Source organism: Schistocerca gregaria, chromosome 2 (assembly GCF_023897955.1).
Source record: "Schistocerca gregaria isolate iqSchGreg1 chromosome 2, iqSchGreg1.2, whole genome shotgun sequence".
In the NCBI taxonomy this organism is placed as follows: domain Eukaryota; kingdom Metazoa; phylum Arthropoda; class Insecta; order Orthoptera; family Acrididae; genus Schistocerca; species Schistocerca gregaria.
The window spans coordinates 944,728,084-944,746,051 of NC_064921.1; the positions used below are offsets into that span (position 1 = coordinate 944,728,084).

Sequence of the window (17,968 nt, forward strand, 5' to 3'; positions counted from 1 at the left end):
GATGTGTCCCTCCTTCCCAGCTGTTTCCAACCTAACCTTATTTCTTCCCTAATCAAGGAATATTCACATTTCAAAGATTAGATATAGTTTTTTTGTACTTAGAGTGTGTACATGTATTGCATGTTGGATGTATTTCTAAATGTAATTTGCAGTTATATGTTACAGGTGCTGTTAAGCCAAGTTCATCGATTGCGTGCATTGGAACTTCTGGGTCGTTTTCTAGATCTTGGACCATGGGCTGTTAACTTAGCTCTGTCCGTTGGAATTTTTCCTTATGTACTGAAACTTCTTCAGAGTTCAGCACGAGAGTTACGTCCACTTTTGGTGTTCATATGGGCAAAAATACTAGCTGTTGATGGCGTAAGTTGGATATTTTTCATAAACATATTATTTCAGTCTGTCACCTGATAACATTTGTGAGCTATATCACAGAGGATACAATACAGTGGTGATCCACTCTTGAATCATTTTTAAAACAAGACAAAACAAAACTGATAGATAGCATTATTTCTTCAGTATGAGTCATCTGTCCCATTATTTTGCTATCAAAGAATATGTCACTCATAATAAGTCTCTGTTAACTTATTGTTGTTTCAGTCATGCCAAGCTGATCTGGTACGAGACAATGGTCACAAGTATTTCCTTTCTGTTCTGCAGGACACATCTATCCCTGTAAGTATGTTACCTCAGATAAAGCCATAAAATTAAACTCTTGCATCTAATAAAACAAAACATAAAAATAGTAGTAAAGATTTTGTATTGTGGATGTTTCATTCCTCACATATTATATTCACATAGTTTACTGTTAATACCCTAGATACATATGCAACATGCAGTCACACCAGAACCCAAAAAAGTAAAAATGCCATAACTAACACAGAAGTACTAGTAGCTTCCATGTAAAGTAAATTACAGTCATATTTGTTCAATTCTCTCTTCAATGCAAATGGTGTGTCAAAGTATTTGTCATTATGAGATAGATTATTAGAAAAATGGGAGCAATTCTCTTGTGGTGAGTAAACTGTTGTTACTGAAAGAACCTGCTAAACACTGTGTGTGTGTGTGTGTGTGTGTGTGTGTGTGTGTGTGTGTGTGTGTGTGTGTGTGTGTGTGTGTACATCTGCATTCATACTCCATTCACAGCTGTGCTCCATTGCACTACATATTACAGTCTTTTTCACTTACTCCCACATATTGTTTACAGAGAGAATGACTGGTTAAATTCCTCCACGCATACTGCATTTAGTCTGATTTGTCTTTGTGGTAATGCCTCTGTTCATGCTGTATTTAATCTGATACTGTCTTTGTGGTGTCTTCGGGAACAATTTCTCACTTGATAGTGGCTCCTGAAAAGAGACTTTTGCTGTATAGTTAACATATATCTTACAGTAACTGCCCATTAACGGTTTCCAACATTCTCATGACATTCTCTTGTATCAAACAATGGAAGCTCCATGTAGAAATATCAACAATGTAGGCAAAGATAGATTAAATTGCAGACAGGCACAATTAAAAGACAGCCAAAGCTTTCAGCTATAGCCTTCATCAGCAAAACAGAAACACGCACCATTCATACATACATGCAAACAAGCACACATGATCACTATCTCTGGGAGTTTGGCCTGGAATGCCAGCATTCTGTCTCTTCCTGCACTCTCTCATGTGTCAAATCAACCTCTGACCATTTATGCTGCCTCCTTTGTATATGTTCAATATCCTTCATTTTTCACATTTGATATGGGTGCCAATCATGAGTGTTTTGTGAGCAGCTCCTTTAAAGACTAATTGTATCTACCCTGTAACCCACAAATGAACTAAAGTAGGTGAACGTACGATTGACAAAAAAATCTACTAACCAAGTGGTGGCAAGAGAAAACACACATAAATATATTGAAATTTGCGAGCTTCTGGAGCCAGTTGCTACTCATCCTGGCACAATGATGAAGGGAAGGGAAAAATTGATTGTTTTTGTTGATATATTAAAGTATGTGAACTGTTTTATCTGTGATTGAACCTGTGGTATCATTTCATGTCATAACCCCAAAAATTGTTACACCCAAACATTTGCATCAGTTGACTGATCCCAATTAGGACTCATTGATGTTGTAGTCATAGGATACTTAGTTTCTGCATTTTGTGAATGACACACTTTTTCCTTTCTGAACATCTAAAGCAAGTTGCCAATCGTCGCACTGCACAGTTTTAGAGCCCATATCAAGACGTGTCTGGATATTTGTACTGCTTTATTCAGATAGTATCTCATTATAGATAACTGTACCATTTGCAGAATGTCTTATTAGTGATATTGTCTGCCAGGTCATCTAACTAATTAATGGAAAATCTCATATAAAGATGTGAAACAATTACTAACAAAGAGATAGAGGGGCTGGCCAGTACTTACCTCAGCTCAGTACAGCCGATAGAAACGCAAAAAACAACCGAAAATTTAAGTTCCTAGCTTTCAGAATAAATGTTCCTTCATCAGAGAGGAGAGAGGGGAAAGAAAGGAAAGAAGGGAAAGTGGATTTAGTTACTCACAACCCAGGTTATGAAGTAACAGGGAAAGGAAAAAGGTTTTCCTTTCCCTGTGACTAGTGAAGAAAATTCTGCACCTTTCAGGGGAAATGCAAATTCGGATTTCTCACCATTAAAAGTATGTGAAAGCATCACTTTGCTTTTTATTATACTGTTTGTATATTACTTTGGGGCATTAATCAGTCCTATTTTATTCATACTTAGTGCTTAATGTCTTTTTTCACAGCATTTGTGTGTTTGTGTAATGAAGATATGATGTTGCGTTTGGCTGACTAAATCTCACGCCCTGTACCCTAATTGGCTAACAAAAGCAAATAGGGTGACACAGTCTCATTTCTATTGCATGTGAAACTAATGTGCCACATTTTGAGAATTTCTTATGTACTCTTGCTTATTACAAATTAAATGAGGTACCACATAAAAGACCACTCCAAAACATAATGTTTTTGGTACAGTTTATTTTTGTAAAATGACAGCAAGTGCAATACAAGTATAAGGTAATGTTACCAAATGTTTGAATGTAAACAGTTAAACTCTTTCTGTGACAAATACATAGTAATGATTATAAATTACAAATGATGTAATACTTCCTCCATCACTCTTAGGTTATATAAAACTTTCGCAGTCATCTGCCTATATATAAGTTTCACACCTTAATTTTATGCAAACAGTGTTGGCCACGACTTACCTTCACAAATCCAGTTGTGTCTAGTTGTTTGCGTGGCTGCAGTCTGTGTGTTGGTTCAGCTGTCTTCTCGATTGTGTGCCATCAAACATGAACCCTTGCATTTTCAAAGTTTCAGTGAAGTCCCTCCGCACTCTGCAAGATGTTTTGCTGGTGATTTTAGGAGTGCTCCAATGCTCCAACATTCTCCCCATTCCCACCAGCAGCGTCCACCTCTACAAATTAATCAAATCTTCTCCTCCTCCTCCTCCTCCTCCGATACAGCTTCTTCTTCTTGGATATCATGGATAATCTTTTATTATTTATTATTTTATGGCCACTGGCATTGCTCTTTGTATTTAGACTAGGAATTTTAAGCAGATCAGAGTAATTTTGTGGAGGATGTCTTCAATATGAGCAGTTTCGACAGTAGTATCCTTTTCAAGAACAGGTCTGTTACAGTATCTTTCTTATCATAAATATTAATTACTTATGTTGTAACTTTACTTTGACGAAGCATAGAAAGATCAGAGATCATATTATCTTTGCCTTTTCTGTAGATATCACTTTTATTTCCAAAGTATCCTGTCTTGGATTCAAATATCGAGTGTAGCATAATTGGTTGTAAAATGGTTCAGAATGCTCTTCTAAGCTCATACAAGTATATACAAATGTGGACACACGCAAACTAAGAGAATGATGCATGATTTTTCATAGTTTTCTTCTTTTTTTACTTCAATTAAAATAATAATCAGCAGAGGGAAGATGAACTGAATGGCAGTATCTTCTTATAGTCACTGGCACTGGCTGTTGGTGAACGTTGTCGCTCTTCCTGTTGCAGCTGTGGTCTATTTTCAGTGAAGTATGCTCAGCTGTGTTGCTCTCTCCCCCCGCTTGTTCAACATGAAACGTGAAAAAATACACACACTATAATTATGTCACAAAATCATGACAGGAAAAGAAACACTTTAATTAGAATTTTAAATAAATAAGTATTCTTACTTCACTTGGACAACAGAGGCAGCAGTGTGCACGAAAATTGCCACACAGCTCTTACAAAACTGGTCTTAACTGAGTTGATTGTTTAATGAGTCAAGTCCCCTTCCACAGTGACAATATGATTGGAGAATATAAGTATTAGCCAATTAAGGGTACTCTTGATGTTTTTGCTTACATTTGGTGGTGAGTAGTCTGACAGTTGATAGAAAGACCGATCTCAATGCTTTTGCCATCCCTTGATACTGAGTATTGCCCAAACAGTATCACATTCAGCTTTAATTGCTATCTCGGTGGATTTTAGTTTTTGTCTAATGCGAAAAATTGCTTCAGTTTCCCATTACTCTGTCTTTTCAGTATACAGTTCATATATAACCAAATAGCTTCACTGCTGTCTGTTTCGGGCTTTAGACAGCTGTTCAGGACTGCACCAAACTCTGATACATTGTTGTGAATATTGTGCTATGTACTGTAGACTGGTCTCCATACATTAACTCTCATTATTAACATTTTGAAAATAAGCAACAACACAACTAGTGTCACTCTCTATTAGCAATTCCCCCTCGGCCCGTGCTGACAGGGTGACATAAGTGTTGCTGAGGCAACAGGTGACTGGCTGGCTGCTATGCTGGAATGCTGATTCTGAATGGTATATCTCCCACGGGGAGATGCTTGATAAGACACAGGTAAACAAGAACAAGGGTTTATCACAACCACAATAGAGAGATTTAATAGTAAAGGAAGCTTTTCTCAATAAAAATAGTACAACTTCTGAGACACTAACAGGCATCTGTCTGGAACACACAGTAAATAAATGTAGTGGGATGCGAAGATTATGCCACTGATAATCCCTAATGATGGAGATGGTGTGTTTCGCACAGTTGGCCAACAGGTATGTCTTGAGATAACACTGGAAAGAAGTGGGTCCCACTGCGATGGCTTCTGATCTGGCCTTGACTGAGGGGCTGTTAAGAGCCTGTGCTTGAATTGGCCTTGCAAAATCAATGTCTGACATGAACTTCCACATGGCGTTGGTACTGCCAGACTGCTGTGCCTTTGTCTAAAAATGACTGTATTTATGTAGGTCTGGTGCATACTTGTTGTGCAGAGGCGCCACTTCCTAACATGTGCACCAAAATAAGGCAGTGGCCAAAAAGTGTGGCACCTGGCCTATCGTTGCCATGGTTGGCCAACCTTCCTGATGCGTTGTCGGCACTGTGACCATTGGCCCCTGGCCACCAATATGGAAACAGGCTGATGGTAGTGCTGCATCAGATGTGAAAGTGTTTTGGTCCATTTTGCATCTACTAACAGTTAGGGCAGTGCTGTTGTTTCACTTAGCTGTGCCGAAAAATAGTGGTGGCGCTACTGTACAAACCTGCCCAGTGCTTGGGCAAGTGTTCTTGTTTTGAGTTCTTCCTTGAGAGATGACACTACTGCTTATTCATCTACTTAATTGAGCATGTAAGTCTTTCTGCTTGTTTTCATTGTCTTTTTTATGTTGGTAATTACGGTTGCTATTAACTGCATCAAGGCCATTAAAAGCCAGTTTCACTGTGATGGATGCAAAAAGATGAAGTCCATTTGTTACACATCTAATACACTCCTGGAAATTGAAATAAGAACACCGTGAATTCATTGTCCCAGGAAGCGGAAAACTTTATTGACACATTCCTGGGGTCAGATCATCACATGATCACACTGTCAGAACCACAGGCACATAGACTCAGGCAACAGAGCATGCACAATGCCGGCACTAGTACAGTGTATATCCACCTTTCGCAGCAATGCAGGCTGCTATTCTCCCATGGAGACGATCGTAGAGATGCTGGATGTAGTCCTGTGGAACGGCTTGCCATGCCATTTCCACCAGGCACCTCAGTTGGACCAGCGTTCGTGCTTGACGTGCAGACCGCGTGAGACGACGCTTCATCCAGTCCCAAACATGCTCAATGGGGGACAGATCCGGAGATCTTGCTGGCCAGGGTAGTTGACTTACACCTTCTAGAGCATGTTGGGTAGCACGGGATACATGCAGACGTGCATTGCCCTGTTGGAACAGCAAGTTCCCTTGCCGGTCTAGGAATGGTAGAACAATGGGTTCGATGACGGTTTGGATTTACCGTGCACTATTCAGTGTCCCCTTGACGATCACCAGAGGTGTACGGCCAGTGTAGGAGATCGCTCCCCACACCATGATGCCGGGTGTTGGCCCTGTGTGCCTCGGTCGTATGCAGTCCTGATTGTGGCGCTCACCTGCACGGCGACAAACATGCATACGACCATCATTGGCACCAAGGCAGAAGCGACTCTCATTGCTGAAGACGACACGTCTCCATTCGTCCCTCCATTCATGCCTGTCGCGACACCACTGGAGGCGGGCTGCATGATGTTGGGGCGTGAGCGGAAGACGGCCTAACGGTGTGCGGGACCGTAGCCCAGCTTCATGGAGACAGTTGCGAATGGTCCTCGCCGATACCCCAGGAGCAACAGTGTCCCTAATTTGCTGGGAAGTGGCGGTGCGGTCCCCTACGGCACTGCGTAGGATCCTACGGTCTTGGCGTGCATCCGTGCGTCGCTGCGGTCCGGTCCCAGGTCGACGGGCACGTGCACCTTCCGCCGACCACTGGCGACAACATCGATGTACTGTGGAGACCTCACGCCCCACGTGTTGAGCAATTCGGCGGTACATCCACCCGGCCTCTCGCATGCCCACTATACGCCCTCGCTCAAAGTCCGTCAACTGCACATACGGTTCACGTCCACGCTGTCGCGGCATGCTACCAGTGTTAAAGACTGCGATGGAGCTCCGTATGCCACGGCAAACAGGCTGACACTGACGGCGGCGGTGCACAAATGCTGCGCAGCTAGTGCCATTCGACGGCCAACACCGCGGTTATTGGTGTGTCCGCTGTGCCGTGCGTGTGATCATTGCTTGTACAGCCCTTTTGCAGTGTCCGGAGTAAGTATGGTGGGTCCGACACACCGGTGTCAATGTGTTCTTTTTTCCATTTCCAGGAGTGTATATTTTTTTGTCATGAATGGGCTTCTGAACATTAATTGTTTTCAGGGAATCATTTTGTCTAGTTTCATAAGTTGGAGTCATGGCAAGATGCCCTGTAAATTCAATTATCTGCATCTTTTGCTAGTTTTTGGTCTGGGAGTGAGTCTGGTTGACACACACACACACACACACACACACACACACACACACACACACACACACACGACACTTGCAAGCAAGGTTAATAAAACTGTAACATGATGAGTATTCATACATTCAAAGCAGTCATACTGTGATCGGCAAACTGCACATTGAAGATTAAAGGCCTTAATATCAGTTCATGTCAAGGAAATATGTTACCATGTTTCTGTTCAACTGCTGTAAGTACTGAACAGTCTTTGCTGTCTACAATCAAAACTGTGTACTTATAGCATTCAAGCACCTTGGGGATCTGCACACCAGTGTTTTTTAAGATTAATGTACAAAATAACAGTTATGATAAATAAGCAACACGACACATTCATTCATAGTCCATGGTAAACAATGAAATCACAGAAGTGTGCCACCATTGAAACATATCAGTGGAAACAATCAATTATTCACAAAATTATTTAATTGGCTAGATAGAATATCTACTCACCAAGAGGTGGCAGAACGCACGCATAAAACACATTTTTAATTGGCAAGTTTTTGGAGCCAGTGGCTCCTACTTCAGGCAGAAGGGCTGAAGGGGAAGGAAGAGGGGTGAAGGAAAAGGACTGGAGAGATCAAGAAAAGGGGTAGATTTCATGAAAGTCACCAAGAACAGCGGTCCAAGGGACACTTACCATTCAGGATGGACGATATTTGAGAACCTGTGAGCTTAAAGATGGAAGACATTGTTATGCGAGACAGAGATTACTGTTTAAAGCATCATGCACGAGTTAATAAGAGTGCATTATACATAACAGAGGTGGGAGGGGGATGGTGGAAACTAGACAGGAAGGACAATGAAAGATGTTGAAAACTAAAATGGAGGGAAGCAAAAGTAGTTACAGTGAAGAAATGCTGAGACGGAAGAAATTAATGTAAATTAAGTCCATGAGGGTAGACATAAGGACATGTTGTATGTAATGCTAGTTCCCATCTGCAGAGTTCTGAGAAACTAGTGTGTGGGGGAAGAATCCAGTGCATGTGGGTGAAACAGGCGCTGAGGTCACAAATGTCATATTGTAGAGCATACTCTGCAACAGGATATTGCGAGTTGCCAGTATATACCCTCTGCCTCTGTCCATTCATCCTAATTGATAATTTGGTGGTTGTCATGCCAATGTAGAAGGCCGAACAGTCTTTACACAACAGCCGGTATGTGACGTGTCGTTTCGCAGGTGGCTCTCCCCTTGATATTATATGTTTTGCCACTTACAGGACTGTTATAGGTGGTAGTAGGAGGGTGCATATGGTAAGTCTTGCAGTGGAGACAGTCACAGAGGTAGGAACCATAGGTTAGATGGGTGCAGAAGGAGCATAGGGTCTGGGAAGAATATTGTGAAGATTGGGAGGGCAACAGAAAGCTATTCTAGATGTGGTGGGAAAAATTTCAGACAGAGTGAATCTCATTTCAGGGCTAATTTTAGGAAGTCATGGCCCTGTCGAAGTAGCTGATTAACACATTCCAGATCAGGATAATACTGAGTCATCAATGGTGTTCTCTGAAGCTGTTTTTTGGATGGATCAGCAGTACCAGGATTGGATGTGATGGCCCGCGAACTCTGCTTTTTAAGTAGGCTGATGGGATAATTACATGCAGTGAAGGCGGAGGTGAGAATGTTGGTTTATTGCTGTATAGTCTGCCTCTGAACAAATATCTTTGCCTCGGGTGTCAAGGCTGTATGGGAGGGAACATTTGACATGGGAAGGATGGCAACTGTCAAAATGTAAGTACTGTTGTTTTTTGGTAGGTTTAATGTGGATGGAAGCGTGTAGCTGACTTCTGGTGAGGACAAGATCAACATCAATGAAAGTGGCAGGGAATTCGGAATAGGACCATGTGAAATTTAATTGGGAGAAGGTATTCAGAGATTCCAGGAATTTAAGCAGGTCAGCCTCACCATGAGTCCTTATGGTAAAGATGTCGTCGCTGTATCTAAACCAAGCCAGGGGCTGAAGACTTATGGATACCAGGGAAGCCCCCTCCAAGTGACCCATGAAAAGATTGGCATAGGAAGGAGCCATCCTGGTTCCCATGGCCATATCTCTGATCTGTTTGTATGTCTGTCCCTCAAAAGTGTACTAGTTGTTGATAAATGTGAAGTTGATTAAAGTGAGTAGGAAGGATGGCATAGATTTTGAATCAGATGGGAAATGACTGAGGAATTGTTCAGCAGCAGACCAATCATGTACGTGGGGGATGTTGTTATAGAGGGAGATGGCGTCAATGGTGACAAGCAAGGTGTGTGGTGGGAGTGGGACGGGCAAGGATTTTAGATGATCTAGGAAATGGTTGGTACTTTTGTTGTAGGAGAAGAGTCTTTGTACTATAGCTTGGAGGTATTGATTAACTAAGGCAGATATATGTTTGGCGGGTGCTTTGAAGGCAGCAACTATAGGTCGACTAGGATGATTGGGTTTGTGGGTCTTAGGAAAAGGTAAAAGGTGGGCTGAGAACTTCTCAACCCACCGAAACTACGCACTCCCACCTTTTATTTTACCCTCAGGACATATTGCTCGGCATTATGCTGAGCATGATGAATTAAAGCTTCGTACAAAATTATGAGATCACTTTATTCTGTTCATGGAAAATGGATTGAAACAAAGTGCAAATGCACAGCGTCAGAAGAAATAAAGGTAGCAATTACATTCAAGAAAGCTGCATGACGCAGACAGAAGCATAACTATACAAAGAAACAAAATTACAAAACTCATCTTGAAATAAATCCTTTAATGTACCAAGAAAAATAAAGTAAAAATCCAGGAGAAAGCAGTCAGGAAAAAAATGAAAAGGTATTATATGGTGTCATAGTGTTATCTTCACATGTTCCCCCATTTTATCATGTGATGTTGTCTTGAACTTCTTATGATAAAATGTCTCCAACTCAATTGAACTATGTTTATTGTGTGCTACTTGTGCTCACCTAATCCAACTCGACATAAAACACTGCAGTCATCCTTTGAACAAATACAAAATTAAATACGTATTGTCATTGCCATAAACCAACTCAAGAATGTCGTCTCTGTCTCTTATAAATTCCTAAGGTATTCCTCCAATAACACAAATAATGTGACACATTGTGTGAAAGAAGAAATTTCAACTGTAGTGGCATACAACAGAATATAATACAGTTGATGTTTTACATAGAACCCTGTAAATCACTTAGTGGCTCTGTTTTGAGTCCTTGAATGTAACTTTTTCTTCTCTCAATTGTTTGAATAAAAAGTTCGTTTCTATACAGTCTTACCTTTAGCTACAAGTGTTGTGGGATTTAAGCTTGTTACTTTGTTTTATGATACAATTAGTCTTTCAACCTATTCCTTATTACTAACCTGTGCAGTCAATTGAAAACTGCAGAATCTTACAATTTATAATTCTATTTACAACAAGACATAGCTCTTTTCTATTGCTGCATTTCACAGTTTTGTTTCTTCAGTTGCATGTTGTAGACAAATTTAGAAAAAAACATGAATTTCTAATAAATTAACACTCATCATGCCATGAAATATCCTCCATCTTGAATGGCCTTGAAAACTTAAGAAAAAATTAAGATCTGTATTTCAAAAACAAAATTATATACTCTACAGCCAAGCCTCACACAGAAAAAATTCATTTCACTCATTACATTCAAGTTTTTTGCTGTTGCCATTGTTGCTTTGTGTGGATTCAAATCTACCACAGTCTTGAGAGCAGATTAGTTATTTGACTTTGCATGAACCAGATAGAATGCATTTGGCAGAGTTATACTGGCTTCTTCAAATCGGTTTTTTCATATATAAAAAAACTTTTGATGTTGAACATGATGAGTTGATGTTAGTCAAGAATATCTTTTAGGTAACAAAGACACCATTATTAATGACTCACTGAGTTTAAATGAAGACATTTAATAGGCCTAGGAGAAGCTATATGGTCCTTCTCCGATATTGCAGAAAGTGGCAGCAAAGAAGCTGCTGTATATGATTGCTGGCAGTAGTCATAACAAGAATGTATGGTTGCAAGAAGACTGGGTTCTGGACTGCCATGTGGCACTAATGAGGGTAAAGATGATTGTGTTCAGTGTGTGGCTCTGGTGCATCGTACTGCATCTGCTGCAGCTTTTTCAGCAGAAAGTGGCAGCAAAGAAGCTGCTGTATATGATTGCTGGCAGTAGTCATCACAAGAATGTATGGTTGCAAGAAGACTGGGTTCTGGACTGCCATGTGGCACTAATGAGGGTAAAGATGATTGTGTTCAGTGTGTGGATCTGGTGCATCGTACTGCATCTGCTGCAGCTTTTTCAGCAGCAGTTGGCATCACAGTGATACAATGAACAGTTACAAATCAGTTACTTCCAGGACAGCTCTGAGCCAGATGCCCTGTAGTGTGTGTGCTGACCTCAAACCACTGCCATTTGTGACTTCAGTGGTGTCAAATGAGACTCATTGGAGGGCAGGGTGGAGATCCGTTATGTTTTCCAATAAAATCTGTTTCTGCCTCAGTGCCAGTGATGGCCTTGTGTTAGGAGGAAGTCACCAGAGAGGCTGCAACCAACCTGCCTGCATGCTAGACACACTAAACTTACAATTGGAGATATGGTCTGGGGTGCCATTTCATATGACACCGTGAGCACTCTGTGTTATCTCATGCACCCTGACTGCAAATTTGTACATCAGTCTAGTGATTCAACCTGTTATGCTGCCATTTATGAACAGCATTCCAGAGGACATTTTCCGACACCATGAGACAAACCCGTGCACTGCTGCTGTAACCCACAGCATCCCAGTGGGTGTTTTCCAACAGGATGACACACGCCCACACACTGCTGTTATAATCCAATATGCTCAACAGTGTTGACATGTTGCCTTGGCCTGCTCGACCACTGAATCTGTCTCGAGCCGGGCACATATGGGACATCATCAGACGATAACTTCAGCATCATCCACAAACAGCTTTAACTGTCCCTGTATTGACCAACAAATTGCAACAGATGTGGAACTCAATTGTACAAACTGATATCCAGAACCTGTAAAACACAGTGTATGTACATTTGCATTCTTGCATGCAACATTCAGGCAGTTACACCAGTTCTTACTGTATCAACATTTTGCATTTATAATGGCTTGTCTTGGGCTTACATTAACCTGTGATCTTGTAATGTTGTCACTTAAATATATTACACAGACAAATATATTTCCAAATTTTCATACTGCACATTAATTATGTTTCAGTGTTGCAATTTTTTTTTCTATCAGTGTATTTTCTCATCTACCAAATTTAAAGATCTCTCACCTTTCATAGTTTTATCAGGAATAAACCCTTTTACACCATGGACAACACTGTTTATTACAAGCTTGATGTCCTCCACATCATCTCCTCATGATCTGAGATTGTTACTGCAATATGTGCTGCATAGCCTGGCAATTTCCCTCTCATAACGTTCCACAGGATTTCACATCAGATGATAAGTTGAAGTGTACATAACTGTTAAACCCTGGTTGGCAAGACCATCCTTCCCTATTTTACATGTGGATTCTACATCTACATCTACATCCATACTCCGCAAGCCACCTGACGGATTATGATATGTTCTTAGAAAGTATGGCTTTAGGTTTCCCAAATTTCACAAAGAGCCATGTTCTAGTTTAGTTAAGTTTGCTTTGCCAGATTTCTTTACCAAAAGATATAGCTTTATAAATTTAGAAAACACCTCCAACACTACAAAAATAGAGGCAAAACTTTTCGTCTTTGGCAATGGGCCATAAAAATCCATGGCTAACAATTCCATCAAGCATTTGGTTTCATTCACCAAGTCTCATCAGCAAGCTGTGTGCGCGCTTTCGGAGCTCTGGCAAAAGTTAAGTGTTCAGTAATAGAATAATATTAAACTTAGTGTAAATTATAGTTTAGATAGTTAAATTAACGTCTGTGTTAGACTGTGTATTGAAGGTTTCGCGAATATTAGCGTATTTTACTCGTAAAGAAGGTTTTACTTAACGGCTGGTTTTCGTCAGTGTTTGTTTACATTTGTAGGCGTAAATTTCGTGCGTGTGTAGACCTCTTATTATTACTTAACTTTGCGCCTATAATCTTAAATACTTCTTTGGTCAATAATTAAAGACTTTTTATCGTCAGATTCTAGATTATTCAAACTTATTTGTTCATAGACTTTCCATTTGGCGTTTGTTTACTTTCAGGTAACGATTGTTTAAATTCATGTAGCTCGTTAGATTACATCCATTGTAGGTTCATTATCTTACTGATATAAGAATATAGTTTGTTGTATTAAGAGAACATTGTTTAAATTTTATTACTGTACATTGCCATGAGTACTAAGTGTGGAAGCTGCCGTAGGAAGATAGAATCGGGTGTGGTATGTGGGGGATGTGGGGGTGTTTTTCATTGGGGCTCATGTAGCGGGAAATTTGACGAGATTATGCTTTTGGCTCTCCCATGGAACTGTAGGTTCTGTAGTATAGAAAAAAGATTTGTACAACAGGAGGAAAAGATGTGTGCCCTTCAGGTTGAACTAGATTCGGTAAAAACTGAATTAGCTAAGTTAAAGGGGGAAAAAGACTGCGGGAAATGGGAATTGGTAACAAGGAAATCGCGAAAATGGACCAGCCATGTTGTCAAAGTTCCAGTTATGAATAAATTCTCCTTGTTACCTGAAGTAGGAAGGGAGGAGCCAAAAACAGGAGTAGCTGAAAGTAGGGTGCAGCAGACTACTAAAATTGGTAACAGCATTAGGTTGGGAAAATCTAGTAATAGGAAAAGAAAAGTCTTACTGCTAGGTAGCAGTCATGGGAGGGGTGTAGGCCAACTAGTGCAGGAGAAATTGGGAGCAGATTACTAGGTCACGAGTTTGTTTAAGCCAAGTGCTAGACTTAGCCAGGTGATAGAAGACATAGGACCACTCTGTAGGGACTTTGACAAGAATGATGAGGTGATAGTAATAGGTGGGGCAGGAAACAGCCTGGCTAAGGATAGGAATTATGATATTAAGAGTGACCTGGATAAAATAGGAGCTGCAACAGGATGTACGAATGTGGGTTTTGTTGAGGTATTGCAGCGTTACGATCAGCCCTTGGTTAACCCTTCTGTGTGGCGAGTTAACAGAGAGTTGAGCAAGCAGCTGCTGGACGGTGCAAAAACACACATTTATACAGTGCCTGTTGGTAGTATTGGGAGATGGGGATACACTCGACATGGCCTGCACCTAAATAGTCTAGGGAAGGATAGATTAGCTGATTTAATTGTAGGTCGTCTAAAGGGGGCCACTAGCACTCAAGGCAAAACCCCTGTGACCCAAAAGGGCGTAGGGGAACCTTTTTCAGGTTGAACAAGATGTCCAGACAGGCAGCTCTTAAAGGTAAAAAAATAAATGGTTCGAATAAAGGTAGAGGAAACAGTTGTGTTAATATATTTCACCAAAATATCAGGGGATTAAGGAACAAAATAGACGAACTAATAATTTGTTTTGAGAATATTAAACATACAACAGAAGTTGATGTACTGTGCCTGTCTGAACATCATATAACTACACAAATAGGAAATGTAAATATTAATGGGTATAAACTAGCAACTTATTTTTGTAGAGACAATATGGAGAAAGGAGGAGCTGCCATTTATGTTAAGGGGGAACATGGTTTTAAAAACATAGAAACCGTAAAATTCTGTGTAGAACAGCACATTGAAGTATGCGCTTGTGAGCTTAAATTGGACAGTGGTAAATTCATAATTGTGACTGTGTATAGGTCCCCACTTGGAAATTTTCAAATATTTCTTAAAAACCTAGATCTCTTGCTGCGTTATCTGTCAGAAAAGGGAAAACACATAATCATTTGTGGAGATTTTAACATAGATGTTCTTAAACACTCAAGCAAGAAGAACGACCTTTAACTATTACTTTGCTCTTACAATCTGACATCAGTCATTGATTTTCCTACTCGTATTGTACAAGACAGTAGCACCCTGATAGATAACATTTTCATAGACCAAGATAAATTAAAAGAAGTAAGCACATATCCTATTAAGAACAGGCTTTCTGATCATGATGCACAGCTACTTTCAATTCATGACTTTGCTCCATACAGTAATGTGAAAAAAAAAACAAAATAATATGCCCAATTAACCATATAACAATTCAACAATTTAAGGAAAGCTTGAAAAGGGTAGACTGGAAGGATGTTTATCGGGAACCTGATGCATATGTTAAATTTAACTTATTCCATGATAAACTTGTGGGTATATTTGAAAACAGTTTTCCTAAGAAATTAGTGAATCATAATTCAAATAAACTTGATAAAAAACCATGGCTGACTAAAGGGATTAAAATTTCTTGTAGCAGGAAATGGGAACTATACCAAGACACTAGAATAAGTCGAGATGAAGAAAAGCTCAACCATTATAAGAAATATTGTAATATATTAAGGAAAGTTATAAAAAAATCCAGAAGTATGTGTATCAAGTCTGAGATTAGCACCTCTGATGACAAAGTTAAAACAATATGGAATATAGTTAAAAGGGAAACAGGGCAACCAAGGACACAGGACAACAGTATTACTGTTAAGCACAATGAAAAACTTATAAATAAAAAATCACAGGTTGAAAATATTTTTAATAATCATTTTATAAATGTAGTTGAAAATATAGGCACCAGCTGCTCACCAGATAGGGCAGAACTCTATATGAAAGAGGCATTCCCGGTGCAAACAAATGAAATTGAAATCCTACCCACCTCACCGTCTGAAATTAAGAAAATAATAAATTCACTTAAGAATAAAAACTCACATGGAACTGATGGTATCTCCAATAGAATACTCAAATCTTGTCCACACCTGATAAGTCGAGTTCTTAGCCACATATGTAATAGCTCATTGAATCAGGGAATATTTCCTGACAGATTGAAATATGCCATAGTTAAACCCTTGTATAAAAAAGGTGACAAGACAGACGTCAACAATTATCGTCGTATTTGACTTCTGACATCCTTCTCAAAAGTGTTTGAAAAAGGAATGTACTCAAGAGTAACTTTACACATTAGTGGGAATAACGTTTTAACAAAATAGCAGTTCGGTTTTCAGAAAGGTGTTTCAACAGATAGTGCTATACACGCTTTCACTGATCAAATTTTAAATGCTCTGGATAGTAGAACATCACCAATTGGGATTTTCTGTGATCTCTCTAAGGCTTTTGATTGTGTGGATCATGAAATCCTCTTAGATAAGCTGAAGTACTATGGAATGAATGGTTCAGTACACAGATGGTTCACTTCATATTTAACTGGTAGAATGCAGAAGGTTGAAACAGTAAACCCACATAGTACACAAAGGGCATCAGATTATTCAGACTGTGGATGTATCAAGAATGGGGTACCACAGGGTTTTGTCTTGGGGCCTTTATTGTTTTTAATATACACTCCTGGAAATGGAAAAGAGAACACATTGACACCGGTGTGTCAGACCCACCATACTTGCTCCGGACACTGCGAGAGGGCTGTACAAGCAATGATCACACGCATGGCACAGCGGACACACCAGGAACCGCGGTGTTGGCCATCGAATGGCGCTAGCTGCGCAGCATTTGTGCACCGCCGCCATCAGTGTCAGCCAGTTTTCCGTGGAATACGGAGCTCCATCACAGTCTTTAACACTGGTATCATGCTGCGACAGCGTGGACGTGAACCGTATGTGCAGTTGACGGACTTTGAGCGAGGGCATATAGTGGGCATGCGGGAGGCCGGGTGGACGTACCGCCGAATTGCTCAACACGTGGGGCGTGAGGTCTCCACAGTACATGGATGTTGTCGCCAGTGGTCGGCGGAAGGTGCACGTGCCCGTCGACCTGGGACCGGACCGCAGCGACGCACGGATGCACGCCAAGACCGTAGGATCCTACGCAGTGCCGTAGGGGACCGCACCGCCACTTCCCAGCAAATTAGGGACACTGTTGCTCCTGGGGTATCGGCGAGGACCATTCGCAACCGTCTCCATGAAGCTGGGCTACGGTCCCGCACACCGTTAGGCCGTCTTCCGCTCACGCCCCAACATCGTGCATCCCACTTCCAGTGGTGTCGCGACAGGCGTGAATGCAGGGACGAATGGAGACGTGTCGTCTTCAGCGATGAGAGTTGCTTCTGCCTTGGTGCCAATGATGGTTGTATGCGTGTTTGGCGCCGTGCAGGTGAGCGCCACAATCAGGACTGCATACGACCGAGGCACACAGGGCCAACACCCGGCATCGTGGTGTGGGGAGCGATCTCCTACGTTGGCCGTACACCTCTGGTGATCGTCGAGGGTACACTGAATAGTGCACGGTACATCCAAACCGTCATCGAACCCATCGTTCTACTATTCCTAGACCGGCAAGGGAACTTGCTGTTCCAACAGGACAATGCACGTCCGCATGTATCCCGTGCCACCCAACGTGCTCTAGAAGGTGTAAGTCAACTACCCTGGCCAGCAAGATCTCCGGATCTGTCCCCCATTGAGCATGTTTGGGACTGGATGAAGCGTCGTCTCACGCGGTCTGCACGTCCAGCACGAACGCTGGTCCAACTGAGGCGCCAGGTGGAAATGGCATGGCAAGCCGTTCCACAGGA

At 41.1% G+C, this 17,968-nt stretch overlaps 1 protein-coding gene across 2 annotated transcripts in view; it reads left to right on the forward strand.

Moving 5' to 3' along the window:
- Positions 1–17,968, forward strand: part of LOC126335398 (regulatory-associated protein of mTOR) — a 275,566-nt gene that overhangs the window by 112,013 nt on the left and 145,585 nt on the right. For both annotated transcript variants that reach the window (XM_049998641.1, XM_049998642.1), the window contains exons 10-11: positions 166–360; positions 598–672. In XM_049998641.1, the coding sequence (XP_049854598.1) occupies positions 166–360; positions 598–672 (270 nt within the window). The remainder of the gene's footprint in view (positions 1–165; positions 361–597; positions 673–17,968) is intronic.